Source organism: Macrobrachium nipponense, chromosome 33 (genome assembly GCF_015104395.2).
Source record: "Macrobrachium nipponense isolate FS-2020 chromosome 33, ASM1510439v2, whole genome shotgun sequence".
NCBI lineage: Eukaryota > Metazoa > Arthropoda > Malacostraca > Decapoda > Palaemonidae > Macrobrachium > Macrobrachium nipponense.
In genome coordinates this window covers 34,455,865-34,483,437 of record NC_087219.1, presented here as the reverse complement: position 1 = coordinate 34,483,437, position 27,573 = coordinate 34,455,865, and the positions used below count along the sequence as shown (strand labels likewise).

Sequence of the window (27,573 nt, the reverse complement as noted above, 5' to 3'; positions counted from 1 at the left end):
TTTCCAAAACGATAGGTAGGAACATCTACTACAACAATCGAGACTTTTCGCTTTTGAATCAAGTTTAGCAGGCAGCATCTGATTCCAGTAGGAGAATTTTACGAAAAAAAAATGAACAAGGCGGCGTCTTACTACATAAATTTTCCCCCTCCACCAATTGTCTGAGGACGTCAAAATGGTTAATTGGTATTTACCCATTCGAAACATAAGTTGCAGTCTATTCAAATTTGGCAATTTCGAAAGGGCTTAGAGTAACCTTTAAGTCCATTTTTACCTGGTAAAATGGGGTTAATGGCAAAACCCCCTAATGGTTAAAATTAGACACCTTTATGGCATTTTGTTATGCAAAGTTTTTTTAAATCTTGTTAATATTGTATTAAACATTCGGAAGGTGTCTCCATAATTTTTTTTTTTAATTGAAAACTAAATAAATAGTGGCAAGTTAGCATGGAGACCCATTTATTTAGAATGAAAAAATACAAAATTAAAATTTAAACAAATTATGTATTTGTAATTTACTTTTTCCCAGAACAACAAAATATGAATCTTTGAAATTGATTGACAAAAACAAAGCAGAAAGCATTATTCCTTTATTGGCAACGGCATGGGCCGTGCTCGTGTGACGTCATCGCTCCCCCAAACCGCCCCTCTCCCCCCAAAAAAACAAGGACACTAAGGTGGCCTGATAAGACCACTTACTATATCTGTAGACCTTTAATATTAGTACGATTTCCGTACATCGAATTGTAGTATTCAAAATACGAATTTATCAGGCATTGACTGGTGACAAAGATTACTTGAATTATTTCAACTTATCTCAACTAAACGCAGTGGACCAGAAACTAACGTAAAATATGTAGCAAATGAAATAAGAAATGTACGGCGCATATAATCATGACGCCCCTCAGGCGATGACAATGTTTGAAATTTTGGCAACTTTTGCTAAGTCCATTGGCGGGTCTTTTCAAATTAACGTTATCTTATTTTCTGGCTAACCAAAATTAACAAAAGCCAATTAAAATGTAGTTGCCGTTAAAATTATTCGACAGTTTAAAGAAAATGTAAATTTTGATTCAGACAATCAAGAAATTTGTATTCGCTACGTAAAGAACGCTCCCCGCTTGTAGTCATGGATCGAAATCGTAACCTATGGAAATTATTTTCGCCTGCCACAAGTGTCATCAAGTTTCCTGTTACGTAATTTTACAGAAAGATAACATTTAAAAGTTCACTCTCGTCCAATTTATCATCCCGTAACACTTGACGATACACCTCCATGCATCAAAATGAATATGGGACTGTCCTCAAACCAGCTGAGAGTAAGTAGCTTTGAATCTTGTCAGATTGTTGAAATACCTATTAAACTTGCTGGGACTCATTTTACAATTTTTTTTTCCAAATTCCTAATCCTGTTCTAATGGGAGGTCGTGGCTGTAACTAAACTTTTTCCAGTGGACGATGATGGAAATTTCATTTAGTGGAAAAAAATGTACATCAGGCTTACAAAGGCACAGGAGCGAATGCGAGGGGAAATTAAAAACTTCATGAGGTACCTGTCGAAGAATACAAAGTTTGGGACTTAAAACTCTGCGTATTTAGCAGTACTACTATAATACTTTTAGGTCTTAAATATTCTTCCCGGTTTCCAGCAAAATACTATAGACAAGATACTAACCAGCATTAGTGAGTTATAAACGCAAAAGGGTCCGTTTACTTACCAAATTCTGTCCGAGACGGCTAATGACCACTCCTCAGGAATTCATTGTCAACTTTTGTTTTACGTATGAATTTATAAAATCATAACACAACTATGCGCAAATTATCACCATTATTCGGTAAATATTTCTCATAGTATATGATATCAATAGTAAAATAGTCTCATTGTCAAAGAAAAATTTTTTTTTCTTTCAAGTATATACCTCAAAGACCTTATCACTCCACTAGTCAAAAACTACTCTCCGGTTCTCTGGCGACGCTAAAAAGAATCCTACCTCTGAAAACCTGTTCCATCGCCTTCTCTGATTGGCTGACAGTCTATGCACGTCATTCCCCCATTGGCTGGATGGCTTTATCTGCCCCTTTGCCCATTGGCTGGGATAGCTTTGTAAGCCCTTCAGCCATTGGCCGGTGGGACTGGAACGACGTCAAAGGAATATATGCAGATTTTGCTATAAGGGTCATTATCACCTTCGACAGCCTAGTGATGTATATAAATAACATCTTACATTAAAAAATAGATCTCTGGTGTATACACTACTCTTTTAATTACTGATAAAATTAATACATACACAAATACAGCAAAGTAAATTACCAACAGTTGCTGAAATAGTTGATATAACCAAGATCTGTACAGTACCTGGGTACTTAGTTTCTGTAATTACCTTTTTCTATAAAGAGAGAGAGAGAGAGAGAGAGAGAGAGAGAGAGAGAGAGAGAGAGAGAGAGAGAGAGAGAGAGAGAGCTGGAAGAAGAGTCTTAATTCATTCATGCATTGACAAGTTTTCCTTCCCATAAGAGTATATGTATAAATATTCTGAGGGTAATGCACGAACATGGGTTTGAAGGGGTAATTAATAAGGATGATAACGGGTTGCTAAAGTCACAGTTAGCCACTGAATAATGAGTAAATGGCATTGGAACAGGAGAATATAGTGAAACATAAGGCATCCATGGAAGGAAAATCAGTGATGATGAGCATGGTTTTTACTTGCATCCACATACAGTTTAAGAATGCCAATAAATTACAGGAATCCTATCCTTGCACCTCAAGAAATGACACTACAATGCCTAATATGTGTGTCACCCAAAAGTTATAAGAGCAGAAGCTGAAGAAGGAATGACAGGAAAACAGCAATTTCTTTGTACTTTAGACCCCTACTTTCCATCCTCATTCAAATACTGCCTCCTCTGCTGTGACTCGCAGCAATCCTCAACCTAAAGATTTCTGGAATTGGAACGGGAACACAGAATTTCAGCCATAAGCCAAGCGCTGGGACCTAAGCAGTCATTCAGCCTGGCAGGGAAATTAACACATGGAAGTTTTGAGGTAAACCTCACAGCTGTAGTATGAAACAATTGTTAGGTGAAGGTGAAAAGTTCATTAGAGGTGGCTCTTGATGATGATGAATAGCCTAACTATACATACAGTAAGGGGAAGGTGGTAAGTGGAAAATTTTTGGACACAGATAACAGAGAATACCAAATATCTTTATTTCCAAAGTGTACTCATAATTGCAGATCTATGTTTCGTAAGATATTCTGCATAAAACAAGCTACTCAGCCATATTTAGGGCAAAAATATACTGTCCAAAAATATTAATTCATTAAAAAATATTTCACAACTGGTCACCATGGAATGCAATCAGCTATTATACACAGGGCCAACTGTGCTCGGATTTCTGGTAAAATTTCAAAGCCAAGTGCTTACCTTTCCTCATAGCTCACATTTACCAAGGTTGGAATCTAACTACAACCATAAAATGTACAAGGGCCAATGAAATATCTCAATACATTCTCATCTTTATAAAATATATATAATCTTTTATTTTTTATGGTCCATGGAAAATTGAACTAAGCTGCAATACTAGAATCAAATCAGGGTACCAAATCCAAGTCTAGTGTGCTAAACTACTAAAATGCACCTGTTGACACAAATAGGCACTTGGTTTAACAGTAGTCATTATTGTTTGAAATTGAACTTCATTCATAATGCTACTTCATTTACACCGATTAAGACTACAAATACAAGTATGCTTTAATATTAGCAGTGCTCGCCATAAGTGAAGTAGTAATGTGATTACTATTTTTCGTGTACAAGCAACTTTGTGCCACAAGTTATGAGATTTCATGAAGTTTCTTCAGTTTGCTTGCCACTGATGATGACAGTTTGCTAGCAGGAACAAATTTTAGAAATGCTACACTAATGTCTTCTATTTGTTTCTTAAAATCTGCTCTGGTTATTGTGTTATTTAGTAAAGTTTTTTTCTTATCAACACATAATTTTGTTTTTTCTTCAGTACCATCAGACCCATTATATAACTGAGTGTTATGATTCCTGCCATCTAACTTGTTTTTATTTCCTCCTACCAATTTCAACTGACCAATACGTAAAGTGTCCACTTCATTTGATTTTTCATCACTATTCAAGACCCCATTAACCTCCTCAGGTTCTCCAACGTCACCATTTGCCAAAGAGAGGCTTTTTTCTATCTTCCCTCTGTTTGTGTGAACTGCTTCATTTTTGCCATCAACTACTTGCAGCTTATTGCCATTGATCATCTCTTCAATGGCTATCACTAGTTGCATCAGAAAAAGAGAGGCCACTTCTAGCTCCTCGGAGTATGAACGACACACCTGACACCACCACTTGAAGATGCTGCACAATGTACTGAATCTAATGAAATAAGTAACTTCTTCCATTAACTCCCCTAAATAGACCTGTAAAACAAAATGAAAGATGTCAGTCAACTGAACACACATTTACCATACAAACTGCTATAAATAGTGAGTAGTACTACAAGGTCTGCATGATTTACTTGACTGCTGTAGCATTCTTATGCATATTGCATTGATTGATACTTTTTATTTCCTTTTGCTTGACTTACTTTTATTTACAATTAATTAACAGAAACAAGATGTGAGAAGTCAGCAAGTATGCCATAAATACTAAGACCAGAAATTAGGACCAGGTAATGGTTTAAGGCTTTTATCAAGCTTACCTTCCCCACACCACACATTCACTTGTTTTCATACAACCACAAGAGGAAAAAGGAAAGTAAGTAAACCTGGGACAATGCTGGAAACAAGTAATGCCAAAGGGTTGTATTCACTGAAGATGGCAGTCTTTACATTTCTAAATTCTACTTATTCGGGTACAATTAGCCACTACAGTATAAAAATTTTAAAATTGACTGAACTGACTGTTATTTAGGAATGAGAGTAAATAATCTGCAATTTATATCAATTCATATCTGAATTATCCCAGTCACAATAAACAATTATCTGATACATTCTGGAAAATAACAGTTTGTAATCCCTTTTTTGAGTTTACAGACGTGCAGTATGTCTAGATTAAAGATATTTTTCTTTTAAGAAACAGTGTTACAATCACATAAATATTATTACAACTATCATTAATATTATACTACACTTTTTATGGCTTACAACTTTTACAACAGCATTCATTTAAATAAAAGCTTCATTACACAAGTTTGAATATCTTTCAATTTCTATAGAAATTGAAAGATTCTTTTAAATCTTAAGGACTTGAGATTGTTTACACATGTGATAAGCTAGGGAAACTAATTCCATGTTTACAAAAGAAAATCTGACAAATACATAAATCATGATAATAGAATAAATTTTCAGCCCAAGTCGAATAAACTTAAATTCAGCAAAAAAAACACCTTAAAATCTAATCTGTCAAAGTATACAAACAACAGATAGCAACAAAGGAACTTTACATACCACAGCTGCATTTGAAAAGCACCTAAAACAATGATCCAAGGATACAGAACCTTGAGAAACATTTTCTGTTGTAACAGTCCCCTCAGAGTCTTTCAAAGTCTTTACTTGCAAATCAATCAAGTACAGAACTTTCTGGAAGATCAACATTGCAGGCAGTGCCTGAAAATAAACAATGGTAAACAATTACAAGTTACAATACTAGACGTTGCATATCACGATGTAAGCAATACCACAGGTGCTTTTCATCACTCATTCTGGCTGTTCCAGCATTCCTTTTTGCCTAGCATTATACTAAATAAAAAACCTCTTAAGAAAGGTCTCAAACAAAGATATAAGAATTATAATATTAATAATGGCCAGTAGTAATGTATTGTCTATCAGTAAATTGCAGCACAAATAAAAAAACTGAATACTATTTAGAAACATTATGTTTTTACAATAAAAATTTGTTACAAACCAATTGCTCATTCAGTCACACCCACTAGAATAATCTTGCATGGAGAAAAGTACCCCTGAGCAGCGTGAGCATGGCATTCACACTCAAACAACAAAGAGAGGAGGGATTTGTTTGTTCATTAAATTTTCTCAGCAATCTCATCATTCAGGTGATTCCTTTAGAGACAGTATGTAATTGGTCGTTGCTTTACAAATTTTTTCTTTAGATTTACATGGGAGCTTTGTTGAGAAAATTTTGTCCCTTCTTCTTAACAAGGGTTGTCTGTTTACCCAGTAAATATTTTGCTGTTTTCACAATTACACACTAAAAGTTACCTCAGGTTTTCTGCTTCAGTTTCAGTTGTTTATTATCGCCCATTACAATATTTTGTATTTTTATTTTAATAGATGTGTTTACAAAAACCTGGTATTCAATGTTGACCAAAGTTTGGCCAGTCACATAACATAATGGACAGTCGCATAATATATTGTATGTTCAATTATTAGTGTTGATCTACATTCTCTGCCTACAGGGATAATGTCATCTGGGTTATTCATTTGTAATTCTGGATAAAACAAGTGTGACAATTCAGTGGCACAATAAAATTACCCTGACAAGGCACTTTGTAAAATATCATCACTATAAACTTCCCTGTTTAAATCTAGTGCCCAAAGACCAAATCACAATTACACTATACTTTAAATTTGTCTTTGTTGACTGCAAAGAAGCAAAATTTGACAATACAAAAGTTATTTTAAAACGTTTAAAATATTGTACGCAACACTTAAGCATCAATAACATAAGCACCCCAGTAGGCTTTGTGCAGCACACTGTGGATGATACAAAAAGTATTTTGCAGCAAAACATCTGCTCCTTGTGACACTGCATTCTGACTTTTATTTTTATCTGTTCCTTTTGATTTTTTCTACACCGCCATCCAATCTCTTTAATACTAGCATGCTCATATTTTCAGTTCTCTGCAAGATACTAATACCAAAATCTTTTACCACTAATATATACAAAAACTAATACCAAAATTAAACTGTAAATTACCTTTCGACCAGACTGCAAATAATTATGTGTGATATAGAAGGCAATTATCCACTCTTCTTCACTGCAATGTGGTAGCACCTGTAAGATTTAAAAAAGTGAATTAAAGATTTTTTTCCCTTGCAACAGGCCTACACAATAAGAGAAGGAACTCAGCTCAATGGATGTCTCTAGTCTTCATGATCATATCTGTGATTATCTCAGTTTTTAAAAATAACAGTCATGTACGTAATATTCAACATAAAAGAACATATTTCATGTACTTATATGGACTGTTTACAAGCACCTATAATTTACTAGTCTCAGATGTGTAGATCAGTTCCAAACCAAAATTGTCTCATGTTTTGAATTCTATTTCACCTCTGTATTAATTATATGTACTGTGTAAAAGCAAGAATTCTAGGACAGTACAACACAATAGATACCTGTATCAGTGCCATAATCAATTCCTCTTTAGATGCTCTTCTCAAGTTCTCTGGGATGTCTCGTGCAACACTAATTTTCAAAGTGTTCCCTTCCCAATAAGGACGTAGTTTTGAAATCATAAATAGAAGACAATCAGCATGACCCTTAACTTGATCATTGCAGTCTAGGAGCTCCATAAAGGCTAAGAAACTTCTTGGATGAAACTTGTACCTTACAATTGTCTGTTTTAGCATTGAAATATCTGAAAGGAGAAAAACATCCATTCAAAAGTTACATAGCATAAGATGCTTTTGTTTTAAATAACTGTTTTCACTAGATTTCACCAAAACACAGAAATGTACACAAGGTTGGGTAATTTGATAATTCAGTATTATCATACATCAAATTCTCAGTAACAACAAGCATATGAAATACTTACCTCTCTCATACCTTTCTTGATCATTAATCATAATTTGAGAAAGTGACTGTATTATGTCAAGTGCACATACTCTTATTGTCAAGTAATCTTGAGAATTCTGACAATCCAAATAAGCAGTTGCATTAATAATATGAGCCAGCACCACCATCAAAGTTACTGTTTCTATACCGGGTTTCACAACTGCTTCAACATTAAGGTGAATTATATTCTGAAATTTAAAAAAATTATCCTATTAAAGCTGTTCTTTATTTCTACGGTCAATTATCCTCAACTACATATCCTCAACACCTGAAAAAGTACAGCATTGAATTTAAATAAAAAGCAGGGCTCCCCAGTTAGTTATTAAAGGCAATTTAACTAGTCCACCAAGTTAAATATCTTAACTCTTACAAGGCTGGCCTAAAGGCTTTGTTCTTATTAAAAAAATAGTATAATATATTGTAGCTTTGTAATAAACACATACATAATTACATGCACAAACTGGAAAATTCTGACCCATGACTATACACATCTATAACTGAAGTGATGCTCACTCAGTGTCACTATCAAATTATCTCTTTTAAAAATTAACATAGTAAAGTGCTTAATACAAAGAGCATAATGTAGATAGCAACTCTCGGACCTTTAAAAGATAGATACAACTTTACTTAAAATTTCCATTCAAACATGACAAATTTTCTAAGACAATTTGTATTTTTCATAGCTACAAACCTGAGGTCTTAACAATAGGATAATTTCTAGCGTCTAGCTGGATCCGGTTAAAAAGCAGATGAAAGCAAGGAATCTTGTGATATCTGGCAACGCATGCATAGCTTGGGTTAGGAGTGGTCAAGGACAACGCCGCTACGCCAGTCTTTCCCAACTCAGGATGCCTTAACAAACAGAGGGGTGGCTAGAGGTGGGCAGTATAACGTTAAGACCTCAGGTTTGTAGCTATGAAAAATATAAATAGTCTTAAAAAATTTGTCATTTGTTCATACGCGAACAAATCTTCGGTCTTAACAATAGGATAGACTTATACTTGGAGGGAGGTATAAGACATCCTAGACTGGCTGAGGGCCTACCCACCAGTCCAGCTCTCAAAAGAAATGGTTATTGGAGAGGGACTGAAGCCCATTGAGAAGCTAGATAAACTGATATCTAACCACTCAGAACCTGAGTGACGTACAATGATATATGGGATAACCATTGTATAGGGAACCAAAGAGAAACTTTGACTGTCCCAGGGGGTGCGAGCCTCCACAAAATGCGCTAGCAACCCCTTCAAGGACGGGGTACCCCTAGCCCAAGCGTCTTCCAAATCACTGCCATTTTGGACGCCTCCGAGTCTGGAAGATGAAAAAGTCTCACCCTTCTCAGGAACCAAATAAATTCCCAAGGAAGAAGGGACTACATTACAAACATTACCCTGGCAGCCTCCCAATACTTCCATCAGCGAGTCAATGGAAGAAAAGGAAGGAGATGCAGGGACAACACTATATGAGGGTTGGCTACTGTGGAAGACAAAACATCAGGAATAGGTGCAAACCCTTCCCAAGTAGGAAGAGTTGAAAACCTCTGATGTTCTCTCTTGCCACAAAACGACCTGCACTGCTCCTTAGGCCATGCCCAGCATTCTGTGGAAGGATTCGTAATAGTACAAAAATTAAAACAACACCTACTGCATGTGATGTGAGGGTCGGTCGCTGCTGAAGCCAAAAATGAGAAAACGGAAAACCTGGAACTCCGGGGCACATACGCTGACACCGAGAAGGAGCAGAAGAAGCCATAATACCAGCCAAACACGCACACAGACACTAAAAGAAACGAAACAGGCAATGAACCGGGAAAAGGCAAAGAGAGGTGAAACACAACTCTCGCCCAGGTGGTCAAAAGAAAGACTAGCGTAACGGCGTCGTCCTTGACCACTCTTAACCCAAGCTATGCATGCGTTGCCAGATATCACAAGATTCCTTGCTTTCATCTGCTTTTTAACCAGATCCAGCTAGGCGCTAGAAATTTTCCTATTGTTAAGACCTCAGGTTTGTTCGCGTAAGAACAATTGAGATTTTTAAAAACAAACATGATTGTATCATCCCACCTTTAGTAATTCAAGAGGTAACTCTAGTCTTTTCAAATCCTTTGAAGATACTGTAAGGTAAGGCTGTACTAGAAAATGCAACACCTCTGCAGCACTTAATACACTGGCAGCTACTAAGCCTTTAACAAGTTCACCAAAGTCTTTTTCTTCTCTTCCTTCTAGTCCTGCCATCAATCGTTCTTGCAGTATGTTTATCAGAACAGAAGCACCTAAAATGAAACAGTCAACTGCTGCATTAATTTAAGACTTGTAACAAAATACAAAAGGAAATAAGAATAACTTTTAATCATTGCAACTGTTCTAAAAACACTGGTCTCTCCAGTCATTACTTAAACACGTTAGGTTCTGTAAATCTTTTAATAATTTGTAACAGAAAAACCACTTATGTAAATCTTTTAATAAATTGTAACAGAAAAACCACTTATGTATTACCTATACAGCTCTACTTCAATTGACAATGGAAACTTCTAAGTTAAGTTAATAAACTTCTTTTAGATAATAGACACCATAGTTTCCTGTTTCTCTACTTCCAATGATGCGAGAAATCACTTCTCTATATCTCTACTTCAGCTGAGATGTTACAGTTACAGTTTATTAAGCATTTATTTCAACTGATAACAGAAAGAAATGTATTCTGTGGCTAACTTTAACTCTAGGGCTGAGAACTAGAAGGGCCAATGTCATAAAACCATGTTTTCAGAAAAACGCATTTAAAATATTGCTTCCTTTATTAGAATTCAGGTAAGTACAGCAAACGAAAGCTTTTTTTTGGGGGGTGATTGCTTAACTTATAACATTTACCATTATAGCATTGAAACAGAGATAAATTTCTAGTTTAGTGACGGTCTTCACTACAATCGGCCAATTTTTTACATTGGCCCTTTTAGTTCTCAGCCCTAGAACTGATGACAGAAACTGCAATTTTCTAAGTGCATCTAATCAGAGACATGTTCCTGTGTCCCCACTTTAACGGTAACAGAAATAGTTGATTTTCACATCCTAATTTCAAATAATAATGAAAAACAAGCATTCACCAATACACACACTTCCCAGTTTTTTCATTTCACTACTACGTTTTTGTTTATTTTGCCTCACAGCTGGAACCCCTTAATAGAAGTTCTCATTATTCTTAGTTCCGTGATAAACAACTTCTTTTCTGATTTTTTATATTGAATTCTGATTTTTTTTTCAATATAAATTACACTCACCAGAATTCCCTGCTGCTTGACAAACTGTAGGGATGGATGCCAAAGCTTTTACCATGACATTAACAAGACCTGGAAAAGCAACTGGCATCTTTACAGCTTCACTGACAACTGACTGACCAGACTGCAAACAGAGCCACACATGCTTTGTAGAATTCTGAAAATGAAAAATGATTGTTACTGATTAAACCTTCCTGGACATCTTCAAGCCAAAAACATGATTACAACTAAAATAAATGAAGCACAATGCAATATAATGAAATTGTGTAAAAATGATATTGTTATTGTACAATAAAGTTTCATACATACGTACTTACCTGGCAGATATATACTTAGCTATAGACTCCGTCGTCCCCGACAGAAATTCAAATTTCGTGGCACACACTACAGGTAGGTCAGGTGATCCCGCCGCCTGCCGCTGGGTGGCAGGAATAGGAACTATTACCGTTTTAAGCCAGATTTTCCTCTTCCACCTGTCTCCTGAGGGGAGGTTGGGTGGGCCATATGATCGTATATATCTGCCAGGTAAGTATGTATGAAACTTTATTGTACAATAACAATATCATTTTCATACATTCAACTTCCCTGTCAGATATATACTTAGCTGATTGGCACCTTTGGCGGAGGGCAAGAGACAGCTAATTACTGACCTAATAGGTAAACAACATATGTTGTAGGTAATACAAGTTAATTAATAATACCCTAGTTCCTACCTGTTTAGGCGGAAGATTTCTTAGCTTGTGCTGAGAAGTCTGCTTCGCCTCAAAAGCTTCAGCGAGGGTGTGCCCTATGGCTGAGAACTCTTCAAAAGGACTGTCAATGGGGTCTTATCCACTTACTCAACAGAACCTAATGGCAATTGTCACTGGAGTCTTATTCACTTACATGACAATATACCTATGCCTCTTGGCATATAAAGGAGTAAAATACTGATCCCGATCACCCGATCCTAACCGTGGATTAGTAAATATGATTGAAAGGCGTTATCCCCAAACACCTTTCAAACAACCTAAAAAACTCAACTCCAATAATTTTTAAATCACAATATAAAATATAAGGACAAAAATTAATATTAAGGATCAGTCTTCTCTCCTTTCCCCAGCACTGTATCCGCTGATACATAGGGCCCTAGAGAGAAGCATTTCTCATATGTCACTCTCACATCTTTCAAGTAATGTGAGGCGAACACTAAGTTACATCTCCAATACGTGGCCGCTAAGATGTTCTTCATTGACATGTTCTTGTTGAACGACAATGATGTAGCGACTGCACTTACTTCGTGTGCTTTTACCCTTACGGTCTTATATGCCTCACTATCACAGCTCATGTGGGCTTCAGTTATGATGTTCCTAACAAAAAATGCTAAGGCATTCTTTGACATAGCTCTTCTAGGGTCTTTAACTGCACACCATAAACTTTGATTGCAACCCTGCAACTGCTTCTTCTTCTGCAGGTAAAAACTTCAAATTCTCACAGGACAAAATAAAGTTCTTTCCATTTCATTCCCAACTAATTGAGAAAGGCCTTTTACTTCAAAAGTCCTAGGCCAAGGTCTCGAGGGGTTTTCATTTTTAGCTAGAAATAAAGGTTTAAAAGACAATACAGCTGAATCCTTCTTAAAACCCACTCTAGAGTCAAGCGCTTGCAGCTCACTCACTCTTTTCGCAGTAGCGAGAGCTATTAAGAAAATGCATTTTCTAGTCAAGTCCCGGAAAGTAGCTTTATCGGGAGGTTCAAATCTCTCCGACATAAGGTATTTGAGAACCACATCCAGATTCCAACTAGGGGTGAGAGAAGTTCTTAATTTTGTAGTTTCCAAACAATGATTCCTAATTAAATCATGCAGATCTTTGTTATTCTCTATGTTCAGGCCCCTATTTCTGAACACAGCTGATAACATGCTCTTATAACCTTTAATGGTTGAAACTGCCAGATGAGATTCTTCTCGTAAAAACAAAAGAAAATCAGCAATTTCGGTCACAGAGGTATCGGAGGAGGACAGCTTCTTCGCCTTACACCATCTACGGAAAACTTCCCACTTCGATTGGTATATCCGCATGGTTGAGGACCTTCTTGCTCCAGCAATTGCTTTTGCCGCTTTGCGAGAAAAGCCTCTCGCTCTGACCAGTCTTTCGATAGTCGAAAGGCAGTCAGAGCGAGAGCGTGGATATTTTTGTGATACCTCTCGAAGTGGGGTTGTTTGAGCAGATCTGTCCTTTCGGGAAGAGATCTGGGGAAGTCCACTATCCATCCTGTACCTCTGTGAACCATTCTCTTGCAGGCCAATAAGGAGCGATCAATGTCATCCTCATTCCCTCCGAGGACACGAACTTTCTCATTACTTCCCCCAGCATCTTGAATGGGGGAAACACATAAGCGTCTATGCCCTTCCAATCCATGAGCATGGCATCTATGGATAGGGCTCTGGGATCGTCCCCCAACGAGCAAAAGTTCTCCATCCTCCTGGATAGGAATGTTGCAAACAGGTCCACTTGAGGCTTCCCCCAAAGAGACCATAGTTGTTGGCAGACTTGTGAATGAAGGGTCCACTCTGTTGGAAGGACCTGGTTTTTCCTGCTCAATCTGTCTGCTCTTATATTCTTCCCTCCTTGAACAAACCTCGTCAGGAGTCGAATCCCTCTTTCTTCTGCCCATATCAACAGATCCCTTGCTAGTTGGTAAAGGGAGAAAGAGTGTGTCCCCCCTTGTTTTCTTATATAAGCCAGAGCCGTGGTGTTGTCCGAGTTGACTTGGACCACCACGCCTCTGACTTTGTTCTCGAAAAACTGCAGTGCTAAGTGCACTGCTAAGAGTTCCTTTGCATTTATGTGCCAGGCCTTCTGTTCTTCTGTCCAACTGCCTGACACTTCCTTTGTCCCTAGTGTTGCTCCCCACCCCGTGTCCGAAGCGTCTGAGAATAACACTAGGTGAGGGTTCTGAAGGGCCAAGGACACTCCTTCGTTTCTTCTCAGTGGTTCTAACCACCATCGTAAGTGGTTTTTCATACTCTCTCCTATAGGAAAGGTATCCAAAAGATCTCCTTTTCTTCTGTTCCAACTCCTTCTGAGATGGAACTGCAAGGGTCTTAGATTCAGTCTCCCTAGAGAGATGAACTGCTCCAGCGAGGAAAGAGTGCCCAGAAGACTGAGCCATTCCCTCGCTGAGCTTCATTCTTTCTCTAGGAAGACCGAGATTTTTTCCAACCCTTTCGAGATTCTTTCCTGGGATGGATACGCTTGAAAACCCCGAGAATCCATCCGAATCCCCAGATAGACGATAGTCTGACTGGGGATTGTGTGAGACTTCTCGAGGTTTACGAGCAATCCGAGAGATCTGGTCAATTGAAGAGCTATCTCCAAGTCCTGCAAGCACTTTTGTCTTGTCTGCGCTCTTATAAGCCAATCGTCTAGGTAAAGAGATATCCTCACCCCCTTCAGATGTAGCCATCTTGCTACGTTTCTCATCAACGCTGTAAACACCTGAGGAGCCGTCGAGAGGCCGAAACACAAAGCCCTGAACTGATAAATCCTTCCCTGCACCATGAATCGAAGATATTTCTTCGACGAATGATGCAGGGGGACGTGAAAGTATGCATCTTGCAGGTCGAGGGAGACCATCCAATCTCCTGGACGGAGAGCAGAGAGAACCGAGTTGGATGTCTCCATGGAGAACTTTGTCTTCTCCACGAAGCGATTCAATGCACTCACGTCCAGGACCGGCCTCCACCCCCCGAGGCTTTCGGCACCAAAAATAGGCGATTGTAAAAACCTCGGGAGTGCGGATCCTGTACTACCTCGATGGCCTCCTTCTCCAACATTTGCTGCACCAACCCAAGAAGGATCTCTCTCTTTACAGGGTCTTTGTATCTCGCTGACAGCTCCCTCGGAGACGTCGTCAATGGAGGTCTGTTCTTGAAGGGGATGAGGTATCCTTTCCTCAACACTTGTAGAGACCAAGACTCTGCTTTCACTGAAGCCCATGCTTCCGAGAATCCCAGAAGTCTGGCCCCTACTGGTGATTGGAGGACTGGAATCTCATTTTGCGTTCTTCTTTGGAACTCTAATGGAAGATCTTCCTCTTTTCTCTCCTCCTCTCTTCCTTGGGGCTCAGCTAAAAGCTCTACCTCGAAAGGGCTGTTGGGCAGGTCTTGGCTCCCTCTTCGAGACAGAAGCAGCTGGTCTAGGCTTCTTAGCAGAATGTACCAGCAAATCCTGTGTTGCCTTCTCAGTAAGCATATGGGAAATGTCCTTTACCAACTGAGAAGGAAACAGTTGTTTAGACAGAGGGGCGTATAAAAGAGAAGCCCTCTGTACTGGAGAGACTGCTTTGGTAAGAAATGAACCAAAGACAGCCCTCTTCTTTAATACTCCTGTCCCGAACAAGGATGCCACTTCAGCCGATCCGTCCTGCATTGCCTTGTCCATGCATGCCAAAACACTATGCAAGACTTCTGGTTCCAAAAACTGAGGGTCTTGCGTCTTGTTGGCCAAAGCCCCAAGGGACCAATCTAGGAAGTTAAAAACTTCCAAGACATGGAATATTCCCTTTAGGAGATGGTCCATTTCAGACATTGTCCAGCTTGTTTTGGCCGATGGAAGTGCATGCCTCCTTGCCGAATCCACCAAGGTCGAGAAGTCCGCCTCAGCAGATGAGGGAAGAGAAAGTCCCATAGATTCTCCTGTGCTATACCAAATCCCTCTCTTCCCTGATAGCCTGGAAGGGGGACAGGTAAACACAGTCTTCCCCGCCTCCTCCTTGGTTTTAAGCCAATTTCCGACCGACTGCAAAGCCCTCTTCATTGAAATGGTCGGTTGCATCTTCAAGAAAGAGGAAGACTTCGCAGCCTTCGTACTCGAAAATAAAGACCGAGGAGAAGGAGGGGCAGCAGGACTCAGAGACTCTCCAAATTCTTTTAACAAGAGGGCTGCTAATATCTTATAATCAGAAAGACCTGCCCCCTTGTTTTCTTCAGAGTCCGAAATATCCTCCAATTCCGGTTGAGTTTTATTCGGAGAAGAGTGTGCGACCGGAGGACTCCTCTCTCGGGAATGCACAGGGCTTGTAGCAACACCGGCTGCAACCTGACAAGGGCTACGGTCGCTTGTGCGACATCTTGAGTCCCTGCCAGGAGAAGGCCGATGTTGTTCTTTTACCCTAAGGCCCTCCTGACAAGGACGACGGTCGCCTGTGCGACAACTTTCGTTCCTACCAGGAGAAGTCCTTAAACGTCGTTCCCTTTTTTCATGATCAATTCCTTCCCGACAGGGGCCAGGATCACTTGTGCAACACCTAGAGACCCTGTCAGGGGAAAATTGATCTTGAGAAAATCCAAAGAGGAGCCTCCAAGTCCGCTTCAAACTCCGATAACTCATCCAAATTGTATTCTGGATTGTACAAATCCTTGCGCCTGCTTTCAGGCGCTCTAGACGCTTTACGTCTTGTTTCAGCCGCTTCAGGCTTTCCAGGAGCCTTGCGCCCCCATTCGGACGCTTCAGGCTCTTCAGGCGCTTTGCGCCTCGTTTCAGGTGCCTCAGGCTCTTTAGGCGCTTTGCTTCTTCTTTCAGGCGCCTCAGGCTCTCTAGGCGCTTTGCTTTTCCTTTGAGGCGTTCTAGGCTCTCCAGGCGCTCTATGTTTCATTTCAAGCGCTCTAGGCTCTCCAGGAGTTAAATATTTCCTTTTAGCCACTTCAGGCTTTTCAGGCGTGTTGCGCCTCATTTCTATTACTTGAGGAGCTTTACGCCTCATTTCAGGCGCTCCAGACTCTTTTCGCCTCGCCAAAAGAGTTCCAGGATCTTCAGTTACTTTGCGCCTCCCTTCAGGCGCTTCAGGCGCTTCAGGCTCTTTGCGCCTCATTTCAGGAGTTCGTCCGATTTCGGGAGTTCCAATTTTACTCCTCGATTCGGACATCTCATGTACTTTCTTTCTAGTAGGAAGTTCCCTATATATATCATGTCGCCTTGACGGCGTTCTGCACTTGACAGTAGCCTGACGTCTGGCTGGCGCCAGGGTTCTGGCAGGCGCCTCGTCCGAGCTCTCAGATAGTTCTAAAGGACGGGATCTTTTGATCGGGAGAAATCTATCCTTCCTTCTAGGCGGATCAGACTTAAGAACTCCTACTAGCGAAGATATCTGTTTCTGCATATCCTCTAACATCTTCGTAGCTCAGCTCTCTTTCCAATTCCCGATGCAGGAGAAGGAGCTTCTGAATATACCTTCTTCTTCCTCTTTTCCGGAGGATATTCTTCCAGAAATTCTTCAGGGCTTGAGTCAAATGAAGGAGACTTCCAAGATCTCTTCGAAGGTCTCGACAATTTATCTGAACTCCATCCTTTTTTAGATGAGGAATCAGACGAAGAAAAACACTGTTTCAGGATGTCTTTCCAACGACTATCCTTGGCAGCCCGGGACGTAACTACAGGATCTGCCGAGGGGACGCCTGACCGGTGGGGATTCTCTGAAACCTCCCTGCGGCTTTCGACATTTCTTCTCCACTGGTCTTGGGAGCTTGAAAGAGGTCTAGGCCTGGGAGCGAGACAGAGCCGATCAGACGCACCCTCCACTTCACTGGGAACACTTTCACTGCACTTACCTTCCAGTTCTTTAATTTTTTGTTCCATATGCTTAAGCGAAGCTTTCAGACTCGCAATTTCAGATGTTGAGCTTGCCGAGTCCGATAATCGGGAAGGTAAAGCTGTATGGGAGGAAACAATAGGGTTATCAATAGGCAATAGTCCGCTAACTGGCTCGTTAGAGACCGACCTACTTACACTCTTGGAAGAGGCTTTTCTAGCCCTATCTCTCTCCAACTTTCTTAGGTAGGAATTAAGCAACTTCCATTCCTCCTCATTCAAATTCTTGCACTCATCACATGTATTCAATTGAGAGCATACATTCCCTCTACAATTTTTACAAGTGGTGTGAGGATCCACCGAAGCTTTCGGCAGTCTCACAAAACAATTCTCATTCACACACACTCTGAACGAAATCGACACGTCAGACATTATGAGAAATTCCAAAGCCAAATCCAAAAAACAGTCCACAATAGCGTATGCCAAACCAAAGATCCAATACGTCACCAAATAGCAGTCCAAAAGATCAACGGCGTAATGAAATTCGAAATTCAAGTCAGGAGGAACTAGCAACGATGTTACTAGTACCGCGACAGAGAAAAATCTGGCTTAAAACGGTAATAGTTCCTATTCCTGCCACCCAGCGGCAGGCGGCGGGATCACCTGACCTACCTGTAGTGTGTGCCGCGAAATTTGAATTTCTGTCGGGGACGACGGAGTCTATAGCTAAGTATATATCTGACAGGGAAGTTGAATGTATGAAATCTTTAAATAAACAAGCCAAAAACATCAATATCTGACTGTTTGGTTGTAGAATTTACTCAGCTTCTGATAATAAATCAATAAATATAACAAATTTCCAGGACATATATAACACTATACTATCAAGAGAAATATATCAATTCAGATGGTTTTATATTACCTTTATGAAAGTGAAATGCAGTTGTTGAATGTAAATGAAAGAAAAAAGATCAAAGCTGTTGAGATAAGCAGTTTCTTTAATATGTCACCTAAGAACTGAAGGGTGAGAAATATGGGAAAACATAACATAAAAGGGTATGTACTACTGGCAAATAGATTAATCAGTGCTGTTTGAGATGGTTAGATCACATTGAGAGAAAGGATGAAGATAGGCTGGTGGAAAGAATGTATAATTCAGAAGACAACTCCAATGAGGGACTCTGCTCTTTTGCTTCCACTTCATTTTCTTTTTTATTCTCCATGTGTGCAATCCCTGGCTAACTAGCTTTATTATTCAATATTAACAAAGCAGCTTGGATTCTACGCCAGTTCTGATCTGATGAAATAAAGGTACCTGAACTAAACTTGTATACTTACTTCACCATCTACTAACTGATTGAACACAGAAGTCATCTGAAGACGAAACTCAGGAGTCTTGAGTATTTCATCTTGGCCTGAAGACAAATGCTCTTCAATAATTGGCAATAACTGGGATGCAGGGAGGTCTTCAACCATCTTCAGAACCATCTACATGGAAAAAAACAAGATTGATAAAACAAGAGGAATTTCAGGAGACTATAAGCAGCAAAATTTAGTGAACAATTGTACATAGATAAGATCCACAGCAATGAGTAAGACCAGAGATACTGTACTATACTAAATTTCATGGACATATCGCATATACTAATACTATTATATTTTCTTACTAATGCTGCTTTAATTTTCTATCAAATCTATGACTGGAAAAAAAGGATGTTTTGGACTCAAACTGATGATAAATGCTGAGCTCATTTTAACTAATAACTGCACTGAAATATAATCTACTGTTTTATGCAGACTGATTTAAAAAAGAAAAAGTAATTATTTCTTAAACAGTGAGACAAGGGAATTACAAACTGAATTTTGAAATATCAGAGAAACAATCAACCAAAATACACCTCGCAGAAACTGTTCCTTACAGATTTACCCTCATCCCCTTCCTTTAAGAATGCCTTTGTAAAAGACTGTTACGATAAATCTATTAAATCTGGAGATAGTGTATTCACAATATAAATAATGCAAAACATTCTAACAGAATCTAAAGATATCTTTATGTCATTCAAAATATACTGTACTGATTTTAATCTATAGTTATTTTTAACACTGTACTACTGTTAAGCAATTAACAATATAAGACGCTGAAGATTTTCACAAATGCACACCATAATTCAAAATACATATTTAACATCTACAAAATTCAAAATATTTAAAATACTGATTAATCATGGAGTTAACAGTACATACCTTTACTGAATTTTCACTATAAGCCTTCTTATCTTTTAAATGTTTAATCAGCCTTGTTAGTACTTGAAGTTTTGTGATAGTGTCCACTTTTTTTATATGCATCATAGCACAGTCAATGCACTCTTCTGATACCAAAATGTCATCTTTTTTCATCAGAATGCCCAGCAGTTTCTCATGACGTGCATCTTTCAATTCTATTTCAGGCAACAGCTTTTCCACTGGCAAATCATAATCTGGATCATAGTCTGGGTCTGCAGCTACTTGCTGAAAGAACTGATTTAAATCCTTGTAACTGTGCAAAAGTTCTTTTACTTCTGAACAAGACTCTACAATCCTCAACATATCAAATGCAATGTTACATATCACAGACTGTATTGTACTCTGCTCTTGTTTCATTTTTGAGGCGACAGATTTTCTATGGACTGTTACGGAAAGGGGCAGCAGCACTTCATTCCAGTCAATCCACACATCTACACTTATGCCTTGTATACTTTCATTACATAAATCACAGAATGACTTCAAAACATCCATAGAAATGGGGCCCTTATCACAGACTGAACCACCCGTACAACCTTCCGATTTCCAAAGTTTAGCCCAAGCTTCAGGAATGCTGGATAATTCTTGAGGTTTATTGTACTTTCCTGAAATTGTGCTTACCACCAAAAATGTACACTCACATAAATACATGAAGAAATATGCACTTGATCTGACTTGAGCACTTGTGCCTCCTACGACTTTCTTTAAAGAGAAAAATTGCAAAATCGAAGTAAACACAGCCGAATTTTCACTTTCCTCATCTTTTTCTCCAGGTACATTTTGCCAACTAGAAACTAATGCTTTCATTAATTCCATTGCAATAGCAAGAGTAATGGGTGTAACTTCATTTGTACACTTAAAATATTCTTGTATCAATTTACAAAGTGTTGAAAGGGGCAAAAAACACAACAGAGGATCCACATATTTATAAAACTTCTGATTTCTGACTACAGAAAAGAAAATGGAATCTTGAAGTGCAGGAAACGTCAAAAGGACAGAATGAAAATCCTTACTACTCTGAACTTCTTTGATGTCCCGAACGGATGGACAACACAACAAGAACACAAGAGCTGCTTTTATCTTGAAATTTTCAAAGGCTTGATCTTTGTCACTGCCAGAACTAGCACTCTTGACACGTGCCAGACAATCACTAATGTTCTTATTTAATTTCTTCTCATCAACATTACCATCAGCTGGAAAAAATTAAAATCAGTGAGACATACTGTATGTAGAGTATTTAGCAAAAAAGAAAAAAAAAATGTTACAATTACTGTACATATACATTTTAAGCACTACAGCATACAGAATCCCTATCAATATTTTTTGTATTAATGTTAATCAAAATGTTAATCGTAAGTGTAAAGCAATTTATCTTAATTCGCTTATTCACATTGATAAGCTGCAAGAATGCTTTGAACCTCTCAAGAAACAAGGAATGTCCAACCTCACAAAGGCAGCCTATGAAGGATAGAAACTTTCATACAGGGGTGAAAAGGGACTTCCAGAAGTAAAATCTTCAAATTATGACTTCATATGTACACCATAAATGTATATACACACACATAGACAATATATCCATCTATCTATCTATATATATATATACGACGGTCACGGCTTACGACGTTCCGAGGTTACAAAGCTTTTCAATTATATTCATCAGAAATTATTTCCAGGGTTATGTCACATGTTCCAGGGTTACGATGCCTACAACACTGATCTGGCAGATGAAATATGACACCAAAAATGCAAAATAATCAATATTTAAAGGTTTTTTTGATGAAAAATGCAATAAGAATGCAGTTAACATAGTTTTCAATGCACCCAAAGCATGAAAACTAAGGTTTTCTTAGGATTTTGATGATGTTCTGCCTTACGACGATTTTCGGCTTACGACGCGTCTCAAGAACGGAACCCCCGTCGTAACCCGGGGACTGCCTGTATATATATATATATATATATATATATATATATATATATATATATATATATATATATATATATATATATATATATATATATATATATATTCATACAGAGAACATCTGGCAAGAAATCAACATCATTCAAACAAAAAACATTTAGTTTAGTTTAGGGAAAACCACGAATACATTAAGTTATACAAAAATATGTCACATTATAGTGGTATATACATACTGCATTTAGAAATGCATTTCTGACAGTTGTGTATACCATATATACAGGCGATCTCGCATATCATGCGACCCCCAGATTTTCACCCTCAAAAAATTATTTTATCACGTATCTCACGTATCATGTGAGTTAATTTTACGAGACAAAAATTTAACAATAGGCTAACCTCTTTTCCTCCTCTTTATCTATTCCATTTTTTAGTTAGGCTAACCCCTTTTCCTCTACCTCTTAATCTATCCTATCTTCTAGTTAAGTTTAAAAAAGTAAGAGAATGCAAATAGTATCGGTAGTAATAATATACTTGTTTGGAAAACACATACAGCCAGAAACAGCTGATTTGCTAAGAACAACCAATCTGATAACAACAGCCTTTTTGCTTGCATTTTAACCATCGTACAATTTTAAAAAGTTACCATAGTTATGTCACAAATTACATTACGGAGAATAGGAATGATATATTTTTACATTACAGGTAGTAGTAGACTTACTATCGCAATTAGGTATGACCAACCAGTCACAAATCAATTAGGACGTAAGTCGGCCCGTGTTATTTTTCCGTAAGAATATTATATTAGCCTAGCCTACACTTCACAGCATACTTTATACATATGTATATGGCATAGTAATTATTAATTACAGTTAATTCTCTAGGTTCAATGCACACTGGGTTACGATAATTCAGTACAAAGAGAAATTGAATAACATTTAACAAGTTAGCCTCACGTATACAATGATGATGATATCGTGGTACATATATCGTATATGTATATACGAATACAGTAGTCTAGCCTTCAGTATACTGTATACTACATATACAATATAATTTAGTACATAATCTATTAATATAAGCCAATTTTGGAGGTTCTATACATTCTGACTATGACATATCAGTAGAAAAAAAAAATGGACACGAAACGGGAATCAGATTCAGACCGACATCGGCATACCTAATTGAGCGATGTCAGGCTGCTGACGGTTACGAAATAAAAACAATGAATATGCATCTTTTCTGTGATTCTTTTAAAAAGTCATACATTACAGTATCCAATATTATTGTATGTATTCATTAAATACTAACAAAGTGGTCAGTGTTTTGGATTAGAAATTAGCTGATGGCGAATACGAGTTTATTTCTCCGTATTTTAACTCTATTCGGAGCAAATTGCCTTTCTTGTAGTTAGCGTAAAATATCTAGATAGTACTTTACTTATATCAGACAAGGTAATTTGACATTTTACTACGTGTTTTTAAGTTGAAATATGAATTAAATACGTCTCGTGAATTAGTAAAGTTTTTTTTTTTTTTCGTTAACAAATTGCGTTGTGGGCATGTTTATTGTGTAAAAATATTACGTGATTCCGTTCGCTATTTTCACTTCATTTCATCGTAGTACGAACCTTTACCGTTGAGTTACTTATCTTTTATTGGCGTGAAAACAACAGTAAAATGTGTTCTTTCAAGACCTGACATTTTGATTTAAATGATTTTCTCTCAATTTTATCTACGGTTGTGTTTGATGGCATAAGTTTAATGGAGTTATCTTTGTTGCCAATGCACGATAATAGTACTATATGGATGAAACTTGCAAACTTCAGTACAGTTACCATCCGAGTTACGACCTGCGCGAGTTACGTCCACCCGTACTTACGACAGTGTCCGACAGAGGTCTATTTTTTATATTTGGCGGCATTTACTGTTTGGCAGCGCGGTAGCGTAGTGCGTGCAGCGCGGGTAGACAGTTACGACGGCGCCGGCAGCACAGCATCAGAAGAAACTGTTTAGCTCCCAAAAGGACTGTTAAGAATAGAAGAAGAAAGAAAGATGAAGAAGAAGAGAGGAAGAAAAGGAAGTTGTAGAAGAGGAGGAGCACGAACGAAAGTTTACTGTAAAGGGATTATCGGAAGCCATACAAATGCTTAATACAATGCTGCATAAATTGGAAGGAATGGATCCGAATGTTGAACGGTTTGCCCGGATAGAGAGATCTATGCAAGAAGTAATGAGGCCATACAAAGAAATCTACGATGAAAAGAAAAAGCAGAAGATCCAAACGACACTTAGCATGTTTGTCAAACGAACACAAAAGCCCGCCTCATCCAGCATCGAAGCCACCCCCTCCCCTACATCAGCCAGCGCAGTAACCACCCTTCCCCATCCCCTGCCTCGCCTGACTTAACAGCTGATCTTTCTTTCAACCGTGCGTATGAAGAAAGTGTTGATGACGTCGAACCAAGCACCAGTGAACATTAATTTTAGTGTGTTTTTGCTTATTTTTTACATGCATATGTATTTTCTATTTTGTACTACAGCTGTATGTTCTATTTTTGAACTGTAACTTTTCTATTTTCGTATTTTGATCTTCATTTGTATTTTTGTATAATAAATTCAACTGCAGTAATAAATATTTTTATTTCTAAAACCATATTATTAGTTAGATGATGTACGTAGTATATCAACTAAGCAACTGAAAAAAAAAGCTAAATACATTCCACCTACATATTAATATTAAAAATATCTCTATGATAAAATGATAAAAGTGAAACTAAAAGGCATAAAAATGATAAATACGAACACAAAAGCCCGCCTCATCCAGCATCGAAGCCACCCCCTCCTTTTATCATACCGTGCGTATGATAAAAGTGAAACTAAAAGGCATAAATAGATAAATAATATAAACAGCGTTGTACGTATAGTACAACAGTAATTATTATTCAACAGAAAAAGTATGATAAAAGTGAAACTAAAAGGCCGCAAAAACAAAAATTATAAATAAACAGCTTGTATATACATATGTACAGTAATATTATTCAACAGAAAAGCATGATAAAATTATAAAAGTGAAACTAAAAGGCATAAAAATGATAAATAAACAGCTTGTATATACACAATAATATTATTCAACAGAAAAAACAAAAGTTACTTAAAAATGCAACCACATTCATATCATATGTCCTCGCAGTACAGCTATAATCTTCCACTTTAACAGAGTACTTATAATCCACGTGTCGGCCATTTTGGCTGGTATTTTCGACTAACGACCATTCTGACATACGACCTGTTGGTCGGAACGGATCTAGGTCGTAACTCGGATGGTAACTGTATAATACCTTCAAACTTGACCGTAAACAAAATGAGAGAAATGAGTTTTAATCAAAACTATTGGGCATGAAAAGAACACATTTTACTGTTTTCACTCCAATAAAAGATGAATACGTAAAGCTCGTAGTATTCTGATGAGATAAAGTTAAAATATTGAACGGAATCTGTTGGTTTTTGTTTGCGTAATAAACATGCCCTCAGCACCATCTACTAACGAGAACATAACTAAATCTCATTCACAAATGATGAGTTTTTAAGTGATATTTCCACTTGAAAACACTGTATAACGTAAAATAACCTTATCTCATATAAACAGGGTATCTTGAGATTCATTTGCGCTAACTAGAAGCAAGAAAGTTGCTCTGATTTGAGTTCAACACAGCAAAACAAACTTACTCTCAATCGCCTTCAACTGATTTTCAAACCAAAACATGATTGCTACGTTTGTATTTTATAACACAAACAAAAATAAAGTAATATGAAAATACATATAATATTATTAGGTGCAGTGAAGTAAAACAACTTTTTAAATGATCCATGGAAAAGATGCATATCCATTATGTTTGTATTTTATACGATACTAATATATGATTATTACATACTCGAATTTTATATCTCATGTAAGATGCGTCCCCCTTAAAATCATCTGATAAATTAGGGCTTCAAAAGTCGCATGATATGCGAATATATGCGGTAAACATATAACAGTTTGTATTAAATAATTACGACCAATCTGTGCAGTATTTAAAAAAACCTTTTTGAGGTTCCAAATGGGCATTTAAACTCATTTGTTGTAAATAATAGTTTAAATGCTTATGGGCAAAGCAATATTTTTCTTTAAGCACTTCCTGTAAATTCATTTTTTATGGTATATATAATGTTGGTCACAGTATCAATTTGAAGCTGAATACTTCAGTCAGATTTGATATTAATAATATAGAAAAAGATGTATCTGATGCTGCAGAGGTGAGTTAACTAAGTCACTAATTTAATAAATTAAAGTCTTTTGATAATGCTTTTGCATTCATCCCCTAAATGAGTCCTGGTTCTAACTGTGGTGTCTCAAGGAGGTTTCCTGTAGAATAACCAAATTTAAGTCAGACTAATAGCATTCTACATGTGCAGAACGTACATCACAATTGCTCTGCTTATGCTGGGATACTGGTAGATCATTCATCTGATATTAGCTAAGATTTAATGAGACTGATTAGGCTGATGAAAAGTTACTTCAAGAGGAAAGTCGAGGTCTTGTGGTGTTGCTTTCGCAGACGCTGGCTCTAGATTAATGTCTGTCCTGGGTTACAGGACATGTTGAAGTACTTTTTAGGGAAGGTGGTCACGCTACGGTAGAGGCCGACAATTTGGCATTGTACCCTAGAACGTCAACAAGCTTTGCAGACGAAGACAAACCTAACCTTTCCTGGAATGCCTTGTCGTGACCTAACCAGAGCTAACCTCTCTGAGCTCATTTGGGGCGCCGTGCCCTGACCTGGCTAGGGGAGGGGGGTCTTCGCCACCATGGACTCTTTCTTCAATTTAACACTGAACATCGGAGACCTGATCCTGTTGTTCATCCAACTACCCTAGCTTAACCTAGCCTTGGCTGAACCATCCACCTAAAGTAAAACTAAGTTTAACGTAATCTAAAGAATTACTTTTTTCGTTGCCAAAGATACCTAAGTATACTACCTAGCTACTAAGCTAGGTAGGGAACAGGTTAGGGCTACTTACACACACATGCGTTAATGGCACTTAGAAGCCAGACAAGGTGCTGGTCGACCTCCATTACTGTTGTGGGGTCCAATTTATGCTAATCTCTATGAGACAGATTGAAGATAACCGGCAGGTAAATATAATAATAATCTATCATCACTGTCAAGTTTCAAAGTGACGGCTTCAGTGGTGAGTTTTGCGAGTGTCATCAATTGTACTAGTAGTAGTAATCGTATAGCGAAACCTATGTACCGGCTCAAAATCTCTACTTTACTGTTCGTGCCTACTCAATTTTCAAATTTGCTCTTCTATGTTTCCACATTCCTTTCGAGAGTTGTTTGCTAAGTATTGCTAACTTCAGTTACTTTTCCACCGAGTTTTGCAGATTTAGATATGAATATTGGTAGTGAATTACAATTTTCCTCTTTGTAAAGGCCGATGAACATGTTTTAAAAAATTTCACGAATATAGTAGCAATTGTTCCGAGACTTCTTTTCTTAGTTAATTATGAAACATGATGTCGCTTTTCTTCTGTATTTACTTTGCTTTTTAACACATCTCCCTTTTCGTACTAATGTTGATGTTTTATTATTATTTCTGCAAATATATCAGGTTAATTTTCTGCTCTTACTTATTCCATTTCAGTGCTCTTTTGCTTATTTAATTTCATTGCTTCCTGT

At 37.8% G+C, this 27,573-nt stretch overlaps 1 protein-coding gene across 1 annotated transcript; it reads right to left on the bottom strand.

Moving 5' to 3' along the window:
* Positions 1–3,507: 3,507 nt before the first annotated feature.
* LOC135203085 (uncharacterized) lies at positions 3,508–27,123 on the bottom strand. The gene is made up of 10 exons (XM_064232700.1): positions 26,912–27,123; positions 19,895–21,123; positions 18,989–19,138; positions 11,085–11,238; positions 9,877–10,085; positions 7,797–8,004; positions 7,378–7,619; positions 6,956–7,033; positions 5,467–5,625; positions 3,508–4,437 (listed from the first exon to the last, which is right to left on the bottom strand). Exons 1-10 carry the CDS (start codon positions 26,964–26,966, stop codon positions 3,835–3,837), a joined length of 3,087 nt encoding a protein of 1,028 aa, XP_064088770.1. The 5' UTR covers positions 26,967–27,123; the 3' UTR covers positions 3,508–3,834.
* Between the last annotated feature and the right edge of the window lie 450 nt (positions 27,124–27,573).

What these genes read in the sequence shown, in the direction of transcription:
- LOC135203085 (XM_064232700.1), bottom strand. Translation starts at nt 26,966, where the DNA reads ATGGAGGTCGACCAGCACCTTGTCTGGCTTCTAAGTGCCATTAACGCA. An exon ending in TCAAGAAAGGTATGAGAGAG is followed by an intron (nt 7,620 to 7,796) that starts GTAAGTATTTCA and finishes TTCTCCTTTCAG; the next exon opens with ATATTTCAATGCTAAAACAG. An exon ending in TGATTATGGCACTGATACAG is followed by an intron (nt 7,034 to 7,377) that starts GTATCTATTGTG and finishes TAAATCTTACAG; the next exon opens with GTGCTACCACATTGCAGTGA.